This window comes from Xenopus tropicalis, chromosome 7 (genome assembly GCF_000004195.4).
Source record: "Xenopus tropicalis strain Nigerian chromosome 7, UCB_Xtro_10.0, whole genome shotgun sequence".
NCBI classification, from domain to species: Eukaryota; Metazoa; Chordata; class Amphibia; order Anura; family Pipidae; genus Xenopus; species Xenopus tropicalis.
In genome coordinates, this window is record NC_030683.2 from 56,967,602 (window position 1) to 56,990,311 (window position 22,710).

The 22,710-nt window shown below is 38.6% G+C and overlaps 1 protein-coding gene across 1 annotated transcript; it reads left to right on the forward strand.

Annotated features, from left to right (window-relative positions):
- Positions 1-4,888: 4,888 nt before the first annotated feature.
- zfp91 (ZFP91 zinc finger protein) lies at positions 4,889-18,644 on the forward strand. Its single transcript, XM_002943121.5, has 12 exons — positions 4,889-5,162; positions 5,539-5,570; positions 5,876-6,070; positions 10,617-10,653; positions 10,777-10,863; positions 11,064-11,153; positions 11,398-11,514; positions 11,620-11,670; positions 16,297-16,375; positions 16,478-16,592; positions 16,687-16,786; positions 16,899-18,644. Exons 1-12 carry the CDS (start codon positions 4,963-4,965, stop codon positions 17,299-17,301), a joined length of 1,506 nt encoding a protein of 501 aa, XP_002943167.1. The 5' UTR covers positions 4,889-4,962; the 3' UTR covers positions 17,302-18,644.
- The last annotated feature ends 4,066 nt before the right edge of the window (positions 18,645-22,710 follow it).

Genomic DNA, 22,710 nt, shown 5'->3' on the forward strand with positions numbered 1-22,710 from the left:
TCCCCATAGTAAGTTATTTGCCTCTTCTTTTGCTTTTTTCCAGATATCAAATGGGAGTTACTGACCATGTCAATCAAAAAACGATTGCTTTGAGTCTACACTCAGTTATAGTTGTTGTAATATATATACAGTATATAACATTCTAAATATGAATGTCAGGGGTCCTCTGAACAGTTTGATGCCAATCGGACATAGTTTACCTAAGCATGTGATATGTAAAGGCCCCAAAATGAAAACACCCCCATATGCTCTATAATTTCAGCTACTGCAAAATCAACAATATTATTGTGTTTTATGTGGGCAAATTCAACATAAATTTAACCTAAAAAAATATATTTTTGGAAAATACTCATCATCATCCAAAATGGGTTAATATGTCATTCTATGCCAGACTTCTTAAAGTCATATCATTCCTGAATATTGAAGTTTTGATGACATTTTTTAAAAATTGCCTCAAAAATGCACTTTGCTGCATCTTATTGCTTACATATTATAACATGCCAAGATAATACATCTTAAATATTAACACAAGGGGTCCAGTAGATAGTTTGATGCTCTTTGTGCAAGGGTTTATTGGCGTACATGGCATGTAGAAAACCCAAAACCAAACTACCTTCTACATTCTAATTTCATGATATATATTTTAACTAATTTGAAAACACAGGGCCTGTATTAGATAGAAAGTCCCACTTCTGGGGGGAAGCCCTGTGTCCCACAGATGTCCTGAACAAAAAGGATTTAAAGGTAAGTATCACAAAATCTCCTTTTCTCTTGCAAGTATCTGTGGGACACAGGGGACCATGGGGCAGATATACCCTTTTCCTTATTATTCAAGGCAACATAAAGGACAGTTTGCAAGCAAATAAGATATTTAACTCTTTCACTGCCAGATGATTTAGTCATGACAGAACATTAATTGCCAGAGAGTTCTTGAACATTTTGTGCTCTTTCACTTTAGGGGCCTTTCCTCAAGAGCACTTTTAGTGTACCCAGGAAAACGATGTATAATTTTCAGGACAACCAAAGCTTTCAAAATATGCTATAATTCTTGTGTAATTCCATATCTGTTGCAATATATAGGCTTCTAAATGCCTAAAATGAAAAAAAAAAAAAAAATATTTTCCATAAATGCATATATTTATATTTTCCATAAATATACTAGAAACATAAATTATTTTATGCACAAAAATTAGATTTGCAAAAGTCCCATGTCTCCTAAATGCACTAATACCAAATATTTATATATATGTAGTTTTATGGAGATTTCTCACTCCAAAAGCACTGCTTCAAAAAGCTGCATATTTTAGAATTCACGGCAAAAACTTCCACCAACAGAAGGTTTATGCCAGAAAACTATACATTTTTGGATGGAGAATCCAGAAAAAGTAAAGCTGTCTGCAATGCTTTCCTAAAGTTATCAGTTTTTATCAAAATATGTAAAATTTTCAAAGCTTCCAGTCTATAGCATCTTATCTCCTACAGGTCATAGGGTAACCAGATAAAACATTGTAGATATGAATGCCAGGGGTCCACTGAACAGTTTGATGCCCAATATTCATAGGTTTACCCAAGCATGGAGATTTTGGTAACATTTCAAAAATCACCTCAAACTTTCAACTTTGCAGCATCTTATCTCCCACATATCATTAGGTACCATGATAAAACACAATATGAATGCCAGGGGGCCACTGAACAGTTTGATACCCAATGTGTATAGGTTAACTTAAGTATATGGCATTTAGGGGCCCCAAGGTAAGTCATTTTAGCTTCTGCAAAATCAACACATTTACATAATTTTATGTGGGGTCAAGGTAAAAAATGTACCCTCACCCTTGAACACCATATATTTTTGGAAAGTAAACATTCCCCTGAATTTAAAATGGGTACACATATATTTCTACTCCAAAGTACCAAGTTGCAAACCTTTGCTAAAGTTGGAGATTTTGATGACATTTCCAAAAATCAAGCTTCCACTTTGCAGCATCAGTATCTTATCTTTCACATATCGTTAGGTACCAGGATAAAACACCCTAAAAAAAAATATGTAATATGTGTCGTAAGAACACCCCGTCACCAGTGCCGGATTCGCGTTCCGGGCGCCCCCAGGCCACCGCCCTCGATCGCCCCCCCCCCTCCTCTCGGAGCGCGCATAGGCAATCGTGCGACACACCCCCCTGCAAATTGTCCATTCTTCCCTTCTTAGGAAGAGGTAACAATATATTCCTGCAAATTGTTTTTCAAAATGTTTTGTTTAAAGGAGAAGGAAAGGTAAAAACTAAGTAAGCTTTATCAAAAAGGTCTATGTAATGTCATGGATTTCTTGTCTCCTTTTTTGTAAACATGTTCTTCGGTATCAGACTTATTCTCTCAGAAAAAGTCTTCATTGCCGGGGCTGTAGTCTGCACTGCTCTCTCCTGCTCCCCCCTCCCTTAGGAATGTGTAATCTGAGCTACCAACAGCTAGAGCTGCAGCAGAAAGCTACAAAAAACAAGTTAAAATGGCAGCTACTATCTTAAACACAGGGCGGGAGCTTCTAGGGCTCTTTACTCAGGTATGTTAAAGCTTTCTGCAGAATAAATGTGGATATCCGGTAAAAACCCTTATACTTATGATACTTCTTTGAGGAATTGCTCTGCCTCCTGGCTTTCCTCTCAGTTCCTTGGTCACTTGGTCAAATGCTCCCTCTGCTCCTTGCAATGGCAGGCATCACTTCCAGACCTCTGGGAGTTCCCTACACAGGCAGGAAGCCTTTCTGCTGGGTGTTCCTCTCTAAGAGAGACCTAACACCCAGCGCCGGAGTTTGGGGCGCATTCTTTACGCTCACATACAAAGCACTGGGGACGGGCCTCGCTGAAGTTTTTTTAGCGTGTCACGTCTCCGGTGCTTCGTATGTGAGTAAATTCTACTTGTGGCTGGGCAGCATTCCGCCCTAAGCCCGGGCCTCTGTGGCCTTGCTAACACCTTCACTACAATTAAATACCTTTTCACAGGACAGCCTTCCTCTGAAAAATGAGCTTTAATGTGTGAGTTGGACTTATGGAATGGGGTGAGCTTGAGGAAGACATATGGAGCAGATCAATGTGTAAAACTGCTTGGTTACTGCTCTTTTTTCTTTAGTGTGTCATTTAACCCACTGACTGATTGTTAGGGTAAAAAGAATCCTAGCCACCTGCAGCATATGATTCTCAAGAGCTACTAAACAAAAAGCTAAATAATTAAAAAAAACTATATTTATGCCCTCTATTTTGATTTTAGTATGACATTTAACCCACTATCTGGTTAGAAGCTGCTGAAAAAAAATCTAAATAATGAAAAATCCATAAAGAAATACAGACCAGTTTGCAAACTTTTGTAATGTTGGAGTATCACTGTCTGCATCATAATAAGGCAAGGTCAGCAATAGTTTTGGTTCCAGGGGTTGGGTCCAATTGTAAAATTTCCCCACCAGGGCCCTTTGGTGTCTACTTATGGGTAGTGCCATCAATCAAATCTAGGGCTGTAATTCAGTGATGGCAGTAATGCACAACAGTGTTGCTAAATAGGGTACATCATAGCTCTCTCTCCAGATAAGTTTTGGAAGTGGAGTTAGTTGACTTTGCAGTGTTTTTGCTTATAATGAATACATTTTTTATATTCTTCTTTGCCCCAAATAAATATATTAGGAGCATCAACATAACTGATACTGGGCTGTAGATTTTTCAGCACACTAACATGCCTTTTTAAAAAAGAAGGAAAGGCTAAGTTACTGGGGGGTGCCAAAATGTTAGGAACCCCCCATTGACTTTAAGCGCTTACCTTTTACCCCGGGCTGGTGCTCCTCTGAGAAGAAAATCCCAGGCCTGAGGTACCTGCGAGCGAGTGTCTCCTCTTCCGTCTTCGCATGCTTGCGCAGTAGAGTGAAAAGCAGAACTTTAACAAAAAAGTTCACTCTACTGCGCATGTGATGGCCCCGGGATTCAAAAGAAAGAGGAAACAACTCACTGCAGCTACCCCAGGCTGGTGCGCTTTTCGAACAGGAGTACAGCCCGGGGTAAAAGGTAAAGCGATTAAAATCACTGGGGGGTGTCTAACATTTGGCACCCCCCAGTAATTTTTACTTTTCCTTCTCCTTTAAAGTGTAAGAAAAGTACAATTCTAATAAGGTTAAATACAAACAATGTGTCAGTTTATAAACTTAGTCACATCAATTTATAATTCAGCTAGCTTCCTGTATGGTTGCCAAGAGGCGGCAACATGTATGTAAGCCTGTAATAGGGATCTGTGGCACATGTAAGCACGCCACAAAAATTTTTTGGCATGGCCTATTGGGGGTCCCACATGACATTAACTTGCACAGGTCCTTCTTGTGTCACTAAACACTCACTGTGCATATACACAGACCCTGACCCTGCACACGGCGAGATTAGTCGCTGCGCAATTTGTAGCGGGCGACTAATCTCCCTGTCTGAAGAAAAAGCATCTAATGCAGATAGAGAAAATGAAAAAAAAAATAAACGAAGGAATGTTTAAAATAGGGAAGTTGTTATGTTGCCACCCAGCCAGTAAATATTATGCTTGATGAAAAATGTTATTAATACGAAATAAACATAAAATATATATATGTAAAAGATCATTTTAGCATGTCCCCTTAAAACCTTTAATTTAATAAGGCAACATTTGAAGGACAACTATAACTACCAAATGCTTCCGTAAAAGACACACATAAGTTTTTACGTAAAGTCAGAAACGCCTTAGTTACAACAAATCAAATGACAGAAGAAAAATATGGAAGAGCTTGTACTGGAAAGTAAGCATGCGCATGCATTACCAGAAGCCTACTGTTTCCAGCCCTCGCATGCGCAGATTCGTGTAGAACGTTCCCTAACCGATGCGCAAAACTTATGACGTCAGAACACTGACCCGGAGGGGGAGCCCCGCGCGTGCGCAATCTTGTATTCGGAGAGCGGACTGCTTGACGGACGGATGCCGGGAGGGCCGGAGCCGCGGGGCCGCCCGAAACGGGGACCAGGCGCCGAGGGAGCGGCTGGAGATGAAGAGGCAGTGACTGGGGGCTCCTCTCGTAGGAGGAAGGCAGAGTGTCCCCGCAGAAGGCGGTGCCGCCGGGAATTGCCTGAGGAGGAGGAGCAGCAGCAGCAGCAGCAAATCCAGGAAGGCAGAGACAGGTAAAGACCATTAGAATAAAAAATAATATGAGGCGATATAGAAAAATATTAGATCATTGGTTAACTGGCGTTAAGACTTCCAGTAGGTAATTAAAAGTGGTTTGAAAAGTTGCAGTGGGAGGGACTCGTAATTTGCATGTGGGAAGGGCACGTATTGATTTGCATTGGGTGGAGCTTGTTCTATTTTTCATTTTTTTCCGAATTAGCAAATGTGAGGGGGTATCGTTTAGTCTTTTATTATACACAAGTAGCACTTTTTCGGAATTATGGTGATGTGGGACGGGTTTCTACAAAACAGGAAGTGAGCGAATGCAAGTAAGCATAGTGTATTGGTCACTGAAGAATGTGTGTTAATAAAGTACTTTTGCATTTGCAGTTACATGGAGGAAAACATGGTGTCTGAAAAAGGTAGGCGTAAACCCTTTTATCTGTGACCTAAAGGAGCTTTATCACAGAGTTAGTTCTGGGTGCTTTATGAAGGTGCACCTGTAATATTGTGTATATCAGTGAAGCTTAATATTTAGTTGTATTGTTATGATTTTTTTCCTGAGTGTTTTTTAGTTTCCTTTATTGCAGGTAACTAAGCTCCTAACAGGTAAATATCTTGTTTCAGGTAATTTACTTACTAGGAAAATAAACATGCCTCATTTCAGGTAACTAATGCTGCATAAGTGACACAGTTGTGTGTTTTGCTTATCACTTTTCAATAACAGCTCTAAAGCGAGAAGCAGAAGAAGAAGTAGTTGTACAGGAGATAGAGCCAACAATTTTGGTTCCGGATCCACCACTGGAAGAAGAAAGCCGCTCAATAGTAAGGGGAGGGGTTCTTCGTAGTTCTCGTACACGGCAGACACCAACACTGCAACTTATTTGCAAGACAGAACCAGAGCCACATCATCTGGTGTATGGTGAGGAGCCTTAAATATCCCTCTAGAGGAGACCTGTTTTTAAAATGATTACATGGGCAGTGCACTCTAGGGCATCATCATTTACAAATACTTTACTAAGGTAGAAGGCTCAATCAACAATTTATTCAGTGAAATAAACAACCGTTTACTGGCTCAAAATTATACAAAACAATTCAAAAAAGCAAACATACTCCGCAGTATGGGTACCATGAGGCACGGGGTTGCACCTATTTGTTGTTTGGTATAGTATGTTTGCTTTTTTTGAATTGTTTTGTATAATTTTGAGCCAGTAAATGGTTTTTTATTTCACTAAATAAATTGTTGATTGATTATCTATATATTCAGGACCTATCAGTGGGATATAACTTACAGATTCTTTTCTTAATATAATAATATTGTTGTGTGAGGTAGAAGGCTGCACAAGAGGAATCCAGATTGAGAATATTGGGGGCTGGAGGTGAGTGGGGGTGAAGATGGTGGTATAACTTGAACTGTAGAAAGTTGCTTCCATGTAAAGTAGTTCAGTAGCTCTATGTTTTAAAGGAGACATGACATATATAAAAATTAAGAATATACCAGTGAATTATACTCCTCTAAATATAGAGATATGTAGCTTAAAAAAAGTTTTGGACTGATTTATTGAGAAATTCCACCAAAACCCCACTAGTTCCACTCATCTTTTCCACTTTCTGCTGGCTGAATTCTCTGGATGTGCAGAGGAGCCGGCAGCTCTCAGTACAAGCACTGTAGGATAGGAACCAATCAGCAGCTAGGCTGACCTGATAGGGAACTACAGCCTATCTTTGCTTGTGTGAGTGCAAGGCTGTGATTGGCTATCCCCCTCCTGCTGTGCTTCTGGCAGGGACTGTTAGGACACGCCCACCCCTCATTTAAAACACATTCAGAGGTCTGAGAGGATCTATAGGGAGCTCCAATAAAGGGGCCATTTTTACAGATAGGATTATTTTTTAGCCCAAAGTGAAACCAGACTATATTATTATTCATAATTGCCTACAAAAGTGTTTTTTTCCCCATTTATCCAATATGTCTCCTTAAATGCAAATTATATTAATTATCTTTGTTGGACCTTTAGTTTAACTTTTAACATGTAATACAAGTTATATTTAAACTGACTACAGTTAAAAGTTATCATAAAGTTATCATAATAATTTATTTGTGTGTGAATATAATATATGATCCTAAGTAGTGCAGGGGAAAAGTAGCATTAAATGAATTCTGTCATCAAAATAAAATGTTTGTTTTGTCTGTGTATTGTAATAAGGTTAGCTTTGAAAACTACTGGTTAATGTTAATTTTTACATTTACTTTAGCCACCCATACATGCAAACTTCGTAGTACACGTTGTCCTGTCTACTTTTATTGCATTAATATGATTCTAGAGTAGTCCCACTAAAAAAGTCAATGGTCTCAAATCCACTTGTTCTGTTATACTGCAATTATATTACAGTTTAGTTTACTCTATTGTAAGTCTGCTCAAACATTTACATAATTATTCCTGGTTTATTAGTAATCTTAGTGGGCCTAGGGCTGGACAAATTTGCTCCTGAGTGCTGTTGGGCACAAAAAGTACATTTTGACTTTAAAGGGATACTGTCATGATTTTTATGGTGTACTTTATTTCTAAATAACACTGTTTACATACCAAATAAATCACTCAACCATTTAAAATTTTATTGTTGAACCAACAAATATATATTTTTTTAATTGTAATATTGGTTTGTAGGCAGCCATCTCAGTGCATTGTGCCTGATTCTGAGCTTTCAGAAGGAGCCAGTACTTCACAAAAAAACGTGTTTTCCCATGACATTATTCCTTTAATGTACATTCTTCTCATAATTTTGTTTTAGGCGTACAGTTTAATAGGAAACAAAGGTTTGCTTATATTGGTTATGGTTATAATTATATTGTATATTATAGTCACAGCTTGTCCTGTTGCACTCAGTGTATTTGAGTTTTGCTCCATATATTGATAATTAACTGCTGTCTCAGTTATTCTTAGTGCAGATGATTTCAGAGCCAATTTTGACCTGTAGAATGCCGAAACTTATTCCAACCTTCAAGTGTATTGCTTTATGGAATGGTGAGGAGAGCCAGCAGTAAAGAGCTTATCAAAGCAGGATTTCAAAAGAGCTTGATTGTTGACCTTGAAATTAAATTTGATGTTTTTAGAGTGATTTAAGTAATGGTATTCTAAGGGTGAAGACACACCAAGCTACTTAGTAGCAGCTACTTGTTATGGCTGCTACTTGTTATGGTTATGCCAGAAAATACCCTGCCATAGACAATATTGAGAATTGCCCTGCTAAAGCACACATAGAGACAAGTAAGTAAATAAAGGATTGGCATAGTCTGTTTTTGTAGCCGTGAAAAGTAGCTGCTACTAGTAGCTCCATGTGTCTTCACCCTAACACCTTTTTCAATAATTTTTTTTTTTTATTCTTTGGTGCATGGATCCCACATTCCCTAGCATATAGACAGTAGTATCAGTAAAAGTCCAGAAAATCAATAGGGGAGAGGTTCTAAACATAAAAAGAGGTAATTAAAAATATATAAGTTACAATGTAAATCTATCCTCAGGAACATTCTGCTTGCCAGCAACCAGATACCCTTGTAAACTGAAGCTGGAGGGAGTACAAATCGAAGCAAATAATTAATACACAAAAATAAAATACCAACCTCAAAGTATCTGTTTGAATATGCCAAAAATTGATTTTAAAGTAAACTTACCCTTTATATGAAGAGGGTATGTAAAAGAGGTTTAAAATGCATATTTTATAATATATTTTTAGTTTCATAGGGCCAATTATGAAAGAGTGGAATTTTTGTTGGTGGTTATATGCTGATAGGACACTCTTGTAACCTGGTGAAAGTAAGTTAGGTTTTTTCTTTCTGATTTTTAAATTCTATTGAGCCCTAGGGGAACATTTACAAAAGCACGAATGCTTGAGCGTTCATGCAAACGCTCCGAGCGTATTTTCGCCGATTTTTTCGGGCGTCCGCACGACTTTTTCGTACGGTGCACGACTTTTTCGGACGTTTGCACGAAAAAATTGGAAAGGTTTTACCGCTGTTTACAATTGTTCAATACGAAAATTTCGTGACTTTCGGATCGCCAATACGATATTATCGTGACTAATAAGATTTTTTCGTAAGCATTTTCGTGATATTTGTGATCTTACGAAATTTTCGTTTCCAATACGATTTTTTCCCATTCGTGATTCGGATTCGTGGATTAGTAAATGTGTCCTCTAGTGTTGAAGGAGAAAGAACCGCCAAGTCAAAATGTTAAACACCCCCCCAGTGACTGTAATAGCTTACCTTTTACCCTGGGCTGGTGCTCTTGTGAGAAGAAAACAGCACAAGCTCGCAGTACCTGTGAGTGAGTGTCTCCTCTTCCAGAAAGTCGGCTTTTTTTACTCTACTGGGCACGCGCCAGCCCTGGGATTTAGAATTAAGAAGGTAGAGGAAACACTCACTGCAGATACCCCGGGCTGGTGCGGTTTTCTCCTAACAGGAGCACCAGTCTGGGGTAAGAGGTAAACGATTAAAGTCACTCGGGTGTGCCTAACATATGGCACCCCCAGTTGTTTTTACCTTTCCTTCTTTAAACTTATTTTTTTTGGATTTTTGGCCCTGAAAAATATTTATGAATAGTATGTTTAAAGGGATTCTGTCATGATTTTTATGGTGTACTTTTTATTTCTAGACTACATAGCAAATAATTCACTACCATTTACATTTTTATTCTTGAACCAACAAATGTTTTTAAGTTGAAATATTGGTGTGTAGGCAGCCCAATCTCAGTGTATTGTGCCTGATTCTGAACTTTCACTAGGAGCCAGCGCTACACGTAAGAGCTGCTTTCAGATAACCTATTGTTTCTGCTGCTCCTTGTAACTTCAGTTTTTTACTATTGCATGCTGTTCTGATATCTACCACTTTTAGAAATACAGGTAGCTGCTATATTGCTACCTTCCCATTTTTCTGCTGATCGGGTACTGGGGGGGGGGGGGGTGTGATATCACTCCAACCTGTAGTGTAGCAGTAAAGATTGACTGAAGTTTATAGTGACATGGCTATGGCACCCTGGGAAATGAAGGCTAGTCCCATGTGAAATCTCAAAATTACATATTAAAAAAATGTTTGCAGTTTTAAAAAATGAATTTAAATGCAGTATTTTGCTGGAGAGGCTCTATTAACTGATTTGTTTTAAATAAAAAGCATGACAGTTTTCCTTTAAACTTAATTAGCTAATTTCACCTTTAGCAAGGCCACAATAGCTACAGTAGCTGTGTTGTCTATTTATGTAAATGTTAGAGCAAGGGAAATGTTATACTCAAATATTTGGGTTCTGGTCTTGTGCTCTTAATTAGCAGTGGTGGAAAATGTAACAACCTTTTTGCATAGATGTGAAAATGTTGATGTAGTTGTTTGGATCTTTAAAGGTTTGCTATGTTAATTTTAGTAAACGTTTATTTTATTTTATCCAGTGCAGAAAGCTTATCTGTCTGTTTTGCCATTGCAGAAATCAATGAAGGGCCTTCTTTCACTGCTACAATTAGGTAAGGCATGATTGAACCTATACAGATGGCTCATTCTAAGAATCTGAGCACAAGAGCATTTTTTTTGTTCCCAGCTTCTCATTTTTCATGTTTTTCTATCACTTTGTTACTTAAATTGTCTAGTGAGGAAGAAGATGTAATGATAAGTGAGGAAGAAGTTCCATATAAAGATGATCCCAGAGATGAAACTTACAGACCTCAAATTGAAAGGTACTAAAGGTTTTCATTTGAACCTGCACAGCTCTTTGCCCCTTTTACTTTGGCAGTATATGTATCTCCTTGCCTTTTGATTTTCTTTACATTCACACTGTCAATTCCCAGTGTTTTCTATATGTGTACTTTTTCTTTACTTAACATCAATTTGTATACGGTTTTTACTTCTTGAGCATATTTCCTTTATCCTCTCTCAGTGAGGATGATGAAGACGAGTTGATAAGTGAGGAAGAAGTACCATATAAAGATGACCCTCGAGATAAAACCTACAGACCCCAACTCGACAGGTACTAGCAGTTATGTTCTCCAGTACTGCGTGTGTATAGGGACGTCTATGATGTAGAATCTTTCCTATGAAACAACATATGCATTTTTGTATGTATTTTTAAGCTCCCATGACCCAGTTAAATGCAGTATTACTATAGGATTTTTCACCACTCTGCTTGTGTTGCCAGTTTAGTTTAAGAGTGTTTGTTTTTTTTTTTTTTTACTCATTCTGTTCCTTCTCCTTCTCATCTATTTTCTTTTTAGAGAGCCTCCACGATCAAGACGACGAACTTCCCGTGCTAAAGAGGAGGGACTCCCTGTGGAGGTTAAGATGGAAGTAAAGGAAGAAGGTCAGGTACAGGAAGAGGAGACACCAAGGAAGTAAGTGTCAGTGACAGAAAGGTATTTTCCTTTTCCAGTGTTTTTGAAAGCCTTTTGTAATATTTTGTTTGTTTTTTTTTTCCCCCCCCCTCACTTTCTCCCAAGGAGGGGTCGCAGACGTAAGGATGATAAAAGCCCAAGACTCCCAAAAAGAAGGTAAGTTAAACCTATAATCAAATCATGATGATTACTACTCAGTACTACTCAGTCATCTCAAGGACTAGTATATAGAGCAACTGTTTTTTCTAGTTTTCTATTTTTGCCTTGCAGCTTTGCGACGCTTTTATGTATATGTCCATATATAGGCCATAATTAAGTGCCCAGTATAGGCATGAAATGTGTAGGGCTTAATGTACATGTTTCATGCCAGCTCCGCTTGTCTTTCTTCATAACTGAGACTTTCCATACCCTTTACCAGCTTAGTTGTCCTTCTCTGGACCCTCTCTATTCAATAATGTCCCGTTTCAGCACTGGAGACTAAAACTGAACAGCATATTCTAGATGTGGCCTTACCAGTGCTCTGTCAGGGGGAAGAATAACACCCTCCTCCCGTGAATCTATACCCCTTTTAATACAGCTCAAAACCTTGTTTGCCCTTGCAGCTGCTGCCTGGCATTGCTTGCTACAGCCAAGTTTATTATCTACAAGGACTCCAAGGTCCTTCTCCATTATGGAGTTGCCTAGTGCAGTCCCATTAAGGGTAGGTGGTTATGGTGGCTTGCATATTTTTACATCCCAGGTGCATGACCTTACATTTATCCATATTAAATTTCATCTGCCACTAAGCTGCCTAGATTGCCTGTTGGTCAAGATCCTGCTGCAAGGATGCCACATCCTGGATAGAATTGACTGATCTGCAAAGTTTTGTGTCATCTGCAAACATTGATACATTGCTTATAATACCCTCCCCTAAGTCATTTATGAACAAGTTAAACAAAAGTGGACCTAGTACAGAACCCTGAGGGACCCCACTGAGAACCTTACTCCAAGTAGATAATGTGCCATTAACAACCACCCTCTCTACCTGATCCTGTAGCCAGTTTTCTATGTCCAAACGACTTCACTAAGACCAATAGACCTTAGTTTAGAAAGCAGTAGTTTGTGGGGAACGGTATCAAATGCTTTGGCAAAATCCAAATAGATTATATATATCTACTGCATCCCCTCTGTCCAGCTTCTTACTTACCTCATCATAAAAATCAATTAAATTGGTCTGACATGACCTGTCCTTCATAAAGCCATGCTGATTACTGCTCATAATGCCATTCTCCAGTACAAAATTTTGTATGTGATCCCTTAACAAGCTTTCAAATAACTTGCCCACCACGGATGTCAAACTTACTGGCCTATAATTACTTCCTTTTTAAATATAGGAATGACATTAGCCTTCTTCCAATCCCTAGGTACTATACCTGATGAAAGCAAGTCTGAGAATATCAGAAACAAAGGCCACTGTAATTCTGACCCTAGCTCTCTCAGTACCCGAGAGTGTATTCCATCTGGCCCAGGTGCCTTGTTTACATTTATCTTGTGTAACCCTTTAAGCACCATATCCTGTGTCAACCACTGTGTAGTTGGAGCTGAGGCAACAGTGCAGCTATTGGGTGAGACTTGGCACTCTGGCTCCTCTACTGTATACACAGAAGAAAAGAACTGGTTAAGCACATCTGCCTTTTTTGTATGCGCTGTAACCATATTGTTACTATAACTCAATGGGGCCACACCCTCAACCTGCATCTTTTTACTCTTTATATACTTAAAAAACTTTTTGGGGTTAGTTTTGGCCTCTGCTGCAATGTGCTCCTCATTTTCTATCTTACCCTTCTGGATTGCTGTTTTACAACACATTGTTTATATTCATTAAACGCAACTACTGTCCCCTCTGACTTATATTTCTTAAAAGCTTTCCTTTTTTTCCCTATAGGGTGATTCTTAACACACAGGGTGATTCTTAAGGGCTCTGGCACACGGGGAGATTAGTCGCCCAACAAATCTCCCTGTTTGCGGGCGACTAATCTCCCTAAAATGCCATCCCATCGGCGAAAATGTAAATCGCCAGTGGGATAGCATATGCGGCGGCGCGATTTCAGTGAAATCGCAGAAGTTTCCTCTCAAGGCAACTTCCGCAATTTCACTGAAATTGTGCCGCCGCGTATGCCATCCCACCGGCGATTCAACCACTTGCACATTTGCTATACGTTCTGGATCATTAGAGGACACTAGATCCAATATAGCATGGTTCCTGGTTGGCTCCTCAACAACCTGTGACATAAAATTGTCATGCAAGAAGTTTATAAACTTGTTCCCATTTACTGTCCTGGCAGTACTATTGCTCCAGTCAATATCAGGATAATTAAAATCCTCCATTATTATTACTTGCCCCAAACTAGCAGCCTTTTCTATTTGCAACAGGAGCTGAGCCTCCTACTTCGCTTACTTTAGGGGGTCTATAGCATACCCCTACCATTAATTTGGTGGATTCTTTACTATCTGTGAGATGCTCAACCCATAAGGATTCAGCTCCCTCTGTTACTCCCATTACTTCCTCCTTAATATTTGCTTTTAATTCCTGCTTAATGAACAGACACATTCCTCCTCCTTTTCTATTGGACCCTTGTTAGATGGTAAAACATCAAGTGTGGTATTCTCTGATAAGTATGTCTGAAGTTTACATCTTTAGTTTTTTTTTTATATGAATTGTTTAATAAAAAAATTATTTACCTGCAACTTGTTAGTGTGGGGACTTATTAGAGATGGTTTAACAAATACGTAAAATCATAAGCTCCATGAGCAAAGCCCTCTTTACCTCTCATTTGTATTTTGTATGTCTATTGTACCGCTCTGCAGCATATATTGGCATTTTTCAAATACTTGATGATAAATCAAGGTGTGGCTGGACCTGGTTTAAAGTGTATAAATATGATGGGGACCTTGCATTGTTTGCCCCACAAGAACTGTGCGAGGAAACTTTCTTTCCCACCAGCGCATGTGGTAGCCCAGATTAAAGTGCAGGCGATAAATCTCCCCATGTGCCATAAGCCTTACCAGTGTAGGCGCAACAGTACGGAATATTTTAATTACTTTGATACATTTTCTCTTTTGGTGTAACTGTTCCTTCCATTCTTAAAGATTGTTTGGCAAGCTGGATCTCCCTAGACTATAGGCTACATTTCCACTATATCATGATGACAGGAGTCTTGAGTTATGCTTGGGGGGAACAAATTGCCAAATGGGTAATGTTTCCTTGAAATTATTTATTTCACAAAAACATATTCACCCTCTCCCCACTTGAACCTATACCCCTTTTAGTAGAACTCAAACCCTTGTTTGCCTTTGTAGCTAATGACTGACATTGTTTGCTACAGCCAAGTTTATTATCTACATCAGTGCTGTCCAACTGGGGGGCCGCATGCGGCCCTCAACCCCCCTCTGTGTGGCCCCCCACCTGTCTGGCTGCTTTGATGGCTTAACTTTGTGTTCGCTTTAAATGGTATCAGTACTGTGATTAAATGGCCCCCTGCATGGTTATCACCTCAGATTCAGGCTGTAATCCCACTGTATTGTTTAAATATGTAATCCCCTGTACTGTTCACACCTTTTAATCTCTCCATTGTTACCCCCCTGCAGTGTTCACACCTCAGGCTCAGGCTGTAATCACCCACATTGTTCTCCTCTTCACTCCTCAGACATTGTATGTACTGCCTGAAATATGCTGCCTGTGTATAGGCAGCATAGGGTAGGCAGAGTATGGCACATAGGCAGCATAGGGCAGGCAGAGTATGGCACACACAGGCAGCATAGAGTAGGGAGGGTATGGCACCCACAGGCAGTATAGAGTAGGGAGGGTATGGCACCCACAGGCAGCGTAGGGCAGGCAGAGTATGGCACACACAGGCAGGGTAGGGCAGGCAGAGTATGGCACACAGGCAGGGTAGGGCAGGAAGAGTATGGCACACACAGGCAGCAAAGGACAGACAGAGACAGACAGACAGAGACCACCCTCTGCATTTGGCTGGGTGTGGAAATCTTCAGCTACAAACCCAGCCAGATGCAGATTGTCGTAAGGAATGGGGCTACTAACTGGGGTGCCACACAGTTCTGTATAAAGAGAGAGGTAGGTTCCTGTCTCTTGACTGATGGATTGCTCTGCCACACCTTGCTATATATTCAAATTGTTGCCTCACATTGTGGCAACATTTTGATTGATGTTAGCCTTAGTATTCAGTATTTTACACTGGCGATTCCCATTCTTCTGCAGTTAAAGGTATTTTTGTGCACAAAGAGAGACTGTCTCTTATAGATGACAAAGCACTATTTATGACTTAACTAACGGCCATATATTGTTTACGAACAGCTTGGATGTTCATCAAATTTTTAAGGCCTTTGGCCATGTAGCTTTGCTTAATCGTGGGGGGAAGTTTTGATTCATTTTTTATTTTTTTTTTAGTTTGATTCAGTGTTGTACTGTATGGTTAGTATTACTCTTCATCTAGCGTCATGCTCCTTTTTCTTCATTTGTCTTTGCCCTTTTAAAAGGGGTTACTTTAGGGTTCTGTTTCATAGGAGTTTGTTTACATTAGGATCCCATTGCCTGGTTTCAACCAGTGATGATATGGGAGTTACTGTTGAAAACACTGTGATATTTGGGTTTTAATTTAGTTTTAAGTTAGTTTAATAGGAAGACTGGAGCTTGGTTTGCTTGTCATTGATTAATGGGCAACGTTGAAAACTATGTGTAAATTGTCCCTTATGTTTTTTTTTTTTCTTTCCTTTCCTTATTAGGAAGAAGCCTCCTATACAATATGTGCGCTGTGAGATGGAGGGTTGTGGTACTGTTCTCGCTCACCCGAGATATTTGCAGGTTAGAGAATCCAACAGTGAACTTGTGCTGTGGAGGGGTACTATTTCTCTGTCTCAAAGGGAGCCACTTACAGGTGCTACAACAATATGTTCTTTTTCCCAGCATCATATTAAATATCAGCACCTTTTAAAGAAGAAATATGTATGTCCACATCCATCATGTGGGAGACTCTTCCGTCTACAGAAACAGCTCCTGCGCCATGCAAAACACCATACAGGTTTATAATTATATTTCACTTGTGCAGAGGACATTCAAAGTCACCTGTTTATGTTATGCTGGTGTATGATGTCTTTTATGGCATTTTTTTTTAGATCAGCGGGATTATATCTGTGAATACTGTGCTCGGGCATTTAAAAGCTCCCATAACTTGGCTGTTCACCGCATGATCCATACAGGAGAAAAGCCCTTACAGTAAGTAAAAACTCTTTTGTACTCTGGCAAGCATATTTTTCCAAGGTATACATTTATACGTTGAATACTCTTTGCTTAATTTGTGTTTTTCAATGCTTTTTTCTCCAAATAGATGTGAGTTCTGTGGTTTTACCTGCAGACAGAAGGCCTCATTAAATTGGCACATGAAGAAACATGACGCTGATTCTTTCTACCAGTTCTCCTGCAGCATCTGTGGAAAGAAGTTTGAAAAGAAAGACAGCGTTGTGGCCCACAAGGCAAAAAGCCACCCTGAGGTTCTTATAGCTGAGGCCCTGGCAGCTAATGCTGGTGCCCTTATTACCTCCCCTGAACTGCTGGTGCCTGAGACCCCAGCCTCAGCAGTGCCTGTGGTCACAGAGGAAACTACATCTCCCCAAACCTTGTATCCCAATTCGAGTTCTAAGGTTTTAGTGGCTTGTCCCATCCAACCAGTGGAAGGACTGGGTGCTACCACTGAGGTTCTTATTGAGGATTCGGACTCTGCTGGACCTTAAAGAGGGAGGACAATCTCTTCTGCACAGTACCATGACTGTTTCCTCTCCTTCACCCCAGCGGGCTGGCTTTTTCAACCCTTTAATACAGGGCTCTTTGCTTTCTTTCTGACCATTTCTGTATTCAGATTCTGCCTCAAGTTTTCTCATCACCTTTCCCTTTCTTCGCTACACTTTTTTTGCTATTTGATTGTTCATTCTTGTCTAATCATCTTTCCTGTTTCTGCTTTGTCCCACTCATCTGCTCTATTTTTGTTCTCTTTTTAACTGTTTTGTATGTTTCTACCCTTCCCTCTTTTCTGTTCTCCAGCTCTTCTTCCATTTCTCATGGGTGCTGTGCTCTGCACTCTTTGTATATAATATGTTTAATGAATAAAATGGAGCTGTTATGTCTCACAAGTGAGCCTTCTCCCAGAGAAAAAGCTGCTAGCACTATGTGGAGCACTACCTGAGGTTACTGTATTTGGCAGTTTACTTTTTGTCCTCCTTGCTGGTCCTTGTTCGTTTTTTTTTTTTTTTTAAAAGAAACATTCAGGTAATGGTTTGAGAACAATTTTGCTTTTCAAAATACATCACCTCTAAAATACCCTATATTAGCCACTGGCAACTTTATATAGAATCATCTTCTGAAAATACCAAAGCTAAATAACTATTTTGAGATTACCTGTTCTGCACAAATGTCTGTACTAAAGGTACTGCTGCTCATCCTGTAGTATTATACACTGTGCTTATAGCAGATGTCTGTAGTGCTATATCTTTAAACAAACCTTTTATAAATATTACACAGGTATTGCACATACAGTTTGCACCAAATATGAATGTATATTTTGGTGAAGATGCTTAAATGTTAATATCAGATTGCAGAATTCCTTCATACAATCTATCCTATAAAATGCTCTTGTGTTAATCACAATTCCAATACTATAGCAATCTGTATTGAATTTTATAGGTTTGCTTCTAAGGGCAATGACATGGAGATATTTGTAGCAGGTACAAAATTGACAATACTGATAACTGTCCCTATGTGTGGTTTAAAGCAGAGAAGATTCTCAGTCTAAGGTGGGGTATTTTCTGACATTCTGTAGCTGTGACAAATAGCTGGCTACAAGTAAGTAAAGGTATGGGACCTGTTATCCAGAATGCTCGGGACCTGGGGTTTTCTAGATAAGGGATATTTTTGTAATATTGATCTCCATAACTTAAGTCTGCTAAAAATCATTTAAATACTAAAAAACCCAGTAGGCTTGATTTTCCTCCAATAAGGTTTAATTATACCTTAGTTGGGATCAGGTACAATGTTCTGGTTTATTATTACAGAGAAAAAAAAAATAAAAATATTGGAATTATTTGCTTATAATGGATTCTATGGGAGATGGCCTTTCCGTAATTTGGAACTTTCTGGATAAGGGGTTTTCAGATAAGGGATCCCATACCTGTAGTACCATGTGTTATAGCCTTAAAAATCACTTTGGAAAACATTTACAGATTGATATGCATTGCAGGTGTGGTGTAACGGTGTTTGTCTTGATAACGGATTTACCCTGTGGCTGAATTTGTAAGTAGTTGTACAAAAGTGTGTGCTTATGAAGGTTAGGTGGTAATAGTAAGGGTTTAATGAACCCAAAATTCTATGTAGGGCATTTTAAAATGTTAATTCTCTAAAACATATTACTACGTCTAGTTCAGTTATATTGGCTTTTTGGAAGACTGCCTTGGCTAAAAATGCCCTCTATAGTAGGGCTGTCAAATTGGAGGCAAGCAAGCTAATGCGGCTCTCAAAAGGAATTTTATGATCCTCTGTCTGCTCAAGGGTTCTTCTTTGTAGGACTTATTTTGATGCAATGTGGTGTGATAAATCCATCACAACTGAGGTGTTTTAAAGGTGATTTATGAGATCCAGATCATATTAGAAGTCATTAATATTTAGTACCAAGTCATAAGGGCCAGATTCAGGTAGAAAAGATGAAGAAATAAAAAAAATGCCTGAATCTGAAATCAAAAGTGTATGGGTATGGGTCCTGTTATCCAGAATGCTTGGGACCTGGGGTTTTCTGGATAAGGGATATTTCCATTGGATCTCCATAACTTAAGTCTGTTAAAAATCATTTAAGTATTGAATAAACCTAATAGGCTTGTTTTGCCTCCCATAAGGATTAATTATATCTTAGTTGGGATCAAATACAAGGTTCTGACTTATTATAACAGAGAAAAAGGAAATCATTTTTAAAAATTAGAATTATTTGCTTATAATGGAGTCTATGGGAGGTGGCCTTTCCATAATTCAGAACTTTCTGGATAACTGGTTTCCGGATAAGGGATCCCATACCTGTACAATAAATAGGCATATACTTTAGATCTTGCTCTAATTTACCCTTATACTGAGCTTCTCCTCGCACATTTTTGAGACTCCACCAGCAGTGCTATCACCAAAGTCTAGGAATTTATGGACTTCTTTCCACTGATAGTCCAGCCTGACCCTATGGACACAAGGGTGGGCTGATGGGAATTTTCCTAGGCTGGGGCATACTGAAAGATCCTCTATGTGACTATACAATTTGGCACTAGATGCTGTGGGGGTGGGCTTTAGTAGACCCAGTCTGACACTGCTTTTAAGTGGATTTTCTCCCAAAAACCGATTTTATTTCTCTTTTAGCATTTATACTGAGAAGTTGTTTAGAATTACATTTCTTTCAATAATTTAATTAAAAGGGAACATTCATGGAAAATGTTTTTAATATTGAAAATATTAAAATAAAATAAGTCTAGACAAACATTTTCACAATTTATAGCTTTTAAACATTTTACACAGTTATGGCTAATTACTGAAGCAGCCCCCCACCCTCCAGAATCTCTGGCTCCCTGGTCTGCGTCAGTGACACTGAGATGTGTCCAGTGACAAAGCAGAGTGAAAGCTGATTAGCTGTGGCATGTCACAAGGTCAAAGGACGTGACATGTGGCTTAAATGTTTTTTCATAAATAACCAAGACATACATTTCAAGATGTCTGTTAGTGACAGACAATGTAAGGATAAATTGAGTTGAATTTTTAGACCGTCTTCAAAGTCTTTCAGGTTTTCAGATAGGAAAGATTGGGCAGGTGATGGGTTGAACTTCAGATGTCAGTCAAGAATGACTGGACCACTCCCAATCCTCTCTGCTCAGAACACAAGCTGCTTGTCAGAACTGAGCCAAATTAAGCAGATTGCAATTCATGAAAGTTCTGGTGGTTTTTAAAGTTATTTGCAAGTTAAGTGCAAGGAGTGCAGCCAGAAATCAATAGCAATGACATATGTAAATAACAAAAAAAAAAAAACCTTTCCTTTAAATATTTAACTGATAATAAACAAGCCATGAATATCCTGTAAATTATATCCTTATAGACAGTGGATGTGATGTCTTCAGTTATAATAAGTCATTAGTGATGTAATCTCTGTAACACAACTCACTGAAACCTGTGTATTAGAATATATAGAATATGTATCCCCTGTAGTAAAATATATTAGACTTAGGCTATTAGACTTATAGCCATATATTATACAATAGGGGGTACATTATTCACGAAAGAATTACACGCATCCTATGAATAATTACCCTGAGGTATGAATATGTTGGTATAAATAAATTCAGTATTTTTATAGCATTTTTGATTTGTGGAATATTGCCAGAATAAAAGTTTTGGGGGGAGGACCCATTTAAAATTATCTTTGTTGTGCCAGTGGGGTTCAGCAATGTGTAATAACACAATATAAATACGATGACAGTGCTATTTTTTGCCCACGTTTTGTTGCGGCCACAAAACTTAGTATGCATTTTTAAGCAGTAACATGATTTTGAGTGTTTAGGGCAATGATGCACGGTTTGTCTGCTGTTATTGGCTTTATGCAACTGCTTATCTGTTCTAACTTTAGTAAATGTGATTGTGTTCCACATACTGTAGATGGAGCTGTTAGAGCAACAGGCTCCCCAAACAGGGTCACGCTGATTATTTTGCTGGTTATTCTGGGGTATGAATCACCTGTCTGCATGATAAAAACTTCAGAGTAAGCTTAATTATTTTGCCTCAAAAGTAAATCATATGTTTGCCTAATGAATGCCTAAAAAGCTTTTCATTTTTAGTAAGCAGTATGGTTTTTAAACAAGTTTATTTATTTACATTAACCTTGTCATTGCGGTGCTGACTTTAAAGGAGCAGTTTAGTGTAAAAATAAAAATGGACAAAATATATAGACTGCGCAGTATAGTAAGACATTCCTTCACTTCAGCCTTTATACATTACATTTTTGCCTAACATAATAGCCACAACACTACTTCCACCTTCACAGCTCCCTAAGCTGTTAGCATTCAGTAACCAATCAGTGACTTTAGGGGGGGGGCGGCACATGGGACAAAGCTGTTCAGTTTGAATTTGAATCTGACCTGCGTGCTCATAAACTAACTGAACAGTTATGTACCATAGTAAGAGGCTAAGTAAGAGGTTAGAGAGCTGAAAGCAGTAAGTAGAGTTCTGGTTACTATATGACATCTGCTTATTCCAGCCTCTATAGATTACATTTTTGCCTAACTATATTACAAACATTTTTTATTTTGCACAGTCTATCCATTTTACCCACTTTTATTTTTACACTGATCCGTTCCTTTAAAGGGGTCTTCCATCCAAAAACAAAATCATGCATAATGAAAAAAATCAACTTTCCAATATACATTACATTGTCAGTGGTTTTAGTTATTTCTAAATGTAATTGGAATGGACAGCAATATTTGTCACTGGGAAATGCAGTCTTGTATAATTCATCATAGCTTTGCTTTGCTATTTTGGAAGTGTAGACAAAATGATTCTCTAATTGGATCAGTGTATAGCTGTGAGAGCTATACATTTGCTAAAATAAATAGTTGACATTTTCCCTTTGATTTTTTTTTTAATTCATTTTTGTAGAGCTTTGAACCATATTCCCCTTGTGGTTCGAGCCAGAGGAACTGCGTTAGAAAGCAAACGGGAGATTTTATACCAAATCTGAGGACATATTTATTCAGGAAAGCTAAATGTTCTGACAACACATATAAAAGGATATTAATTGGCAAAAATAGTTTATTTGCAGAGGTGCTGGGTAAACGGATACAATTTATACAAACTGTAAATTAAAAAAAACACACAATCTAGTATTAATGATCCCTACAGAGTGGGTGAATCAAAAATAGATTTTCTTTTATTACAAAAATTTTCTAACAAACATTCCATTATACTTTTATTAAAGTGATACTGACACCAAAAAATTTATTTTAACAATATGAACCTACTTAATAGGTCATGCTAAAAGTCCTGTTTCTCTACATAAATCCTACTGAAGATCCTGAAGCTGACTGTCTGGCAACCCGACTAGCTTCTCAATCTGTCAAAAGGACTACGTCATAAAC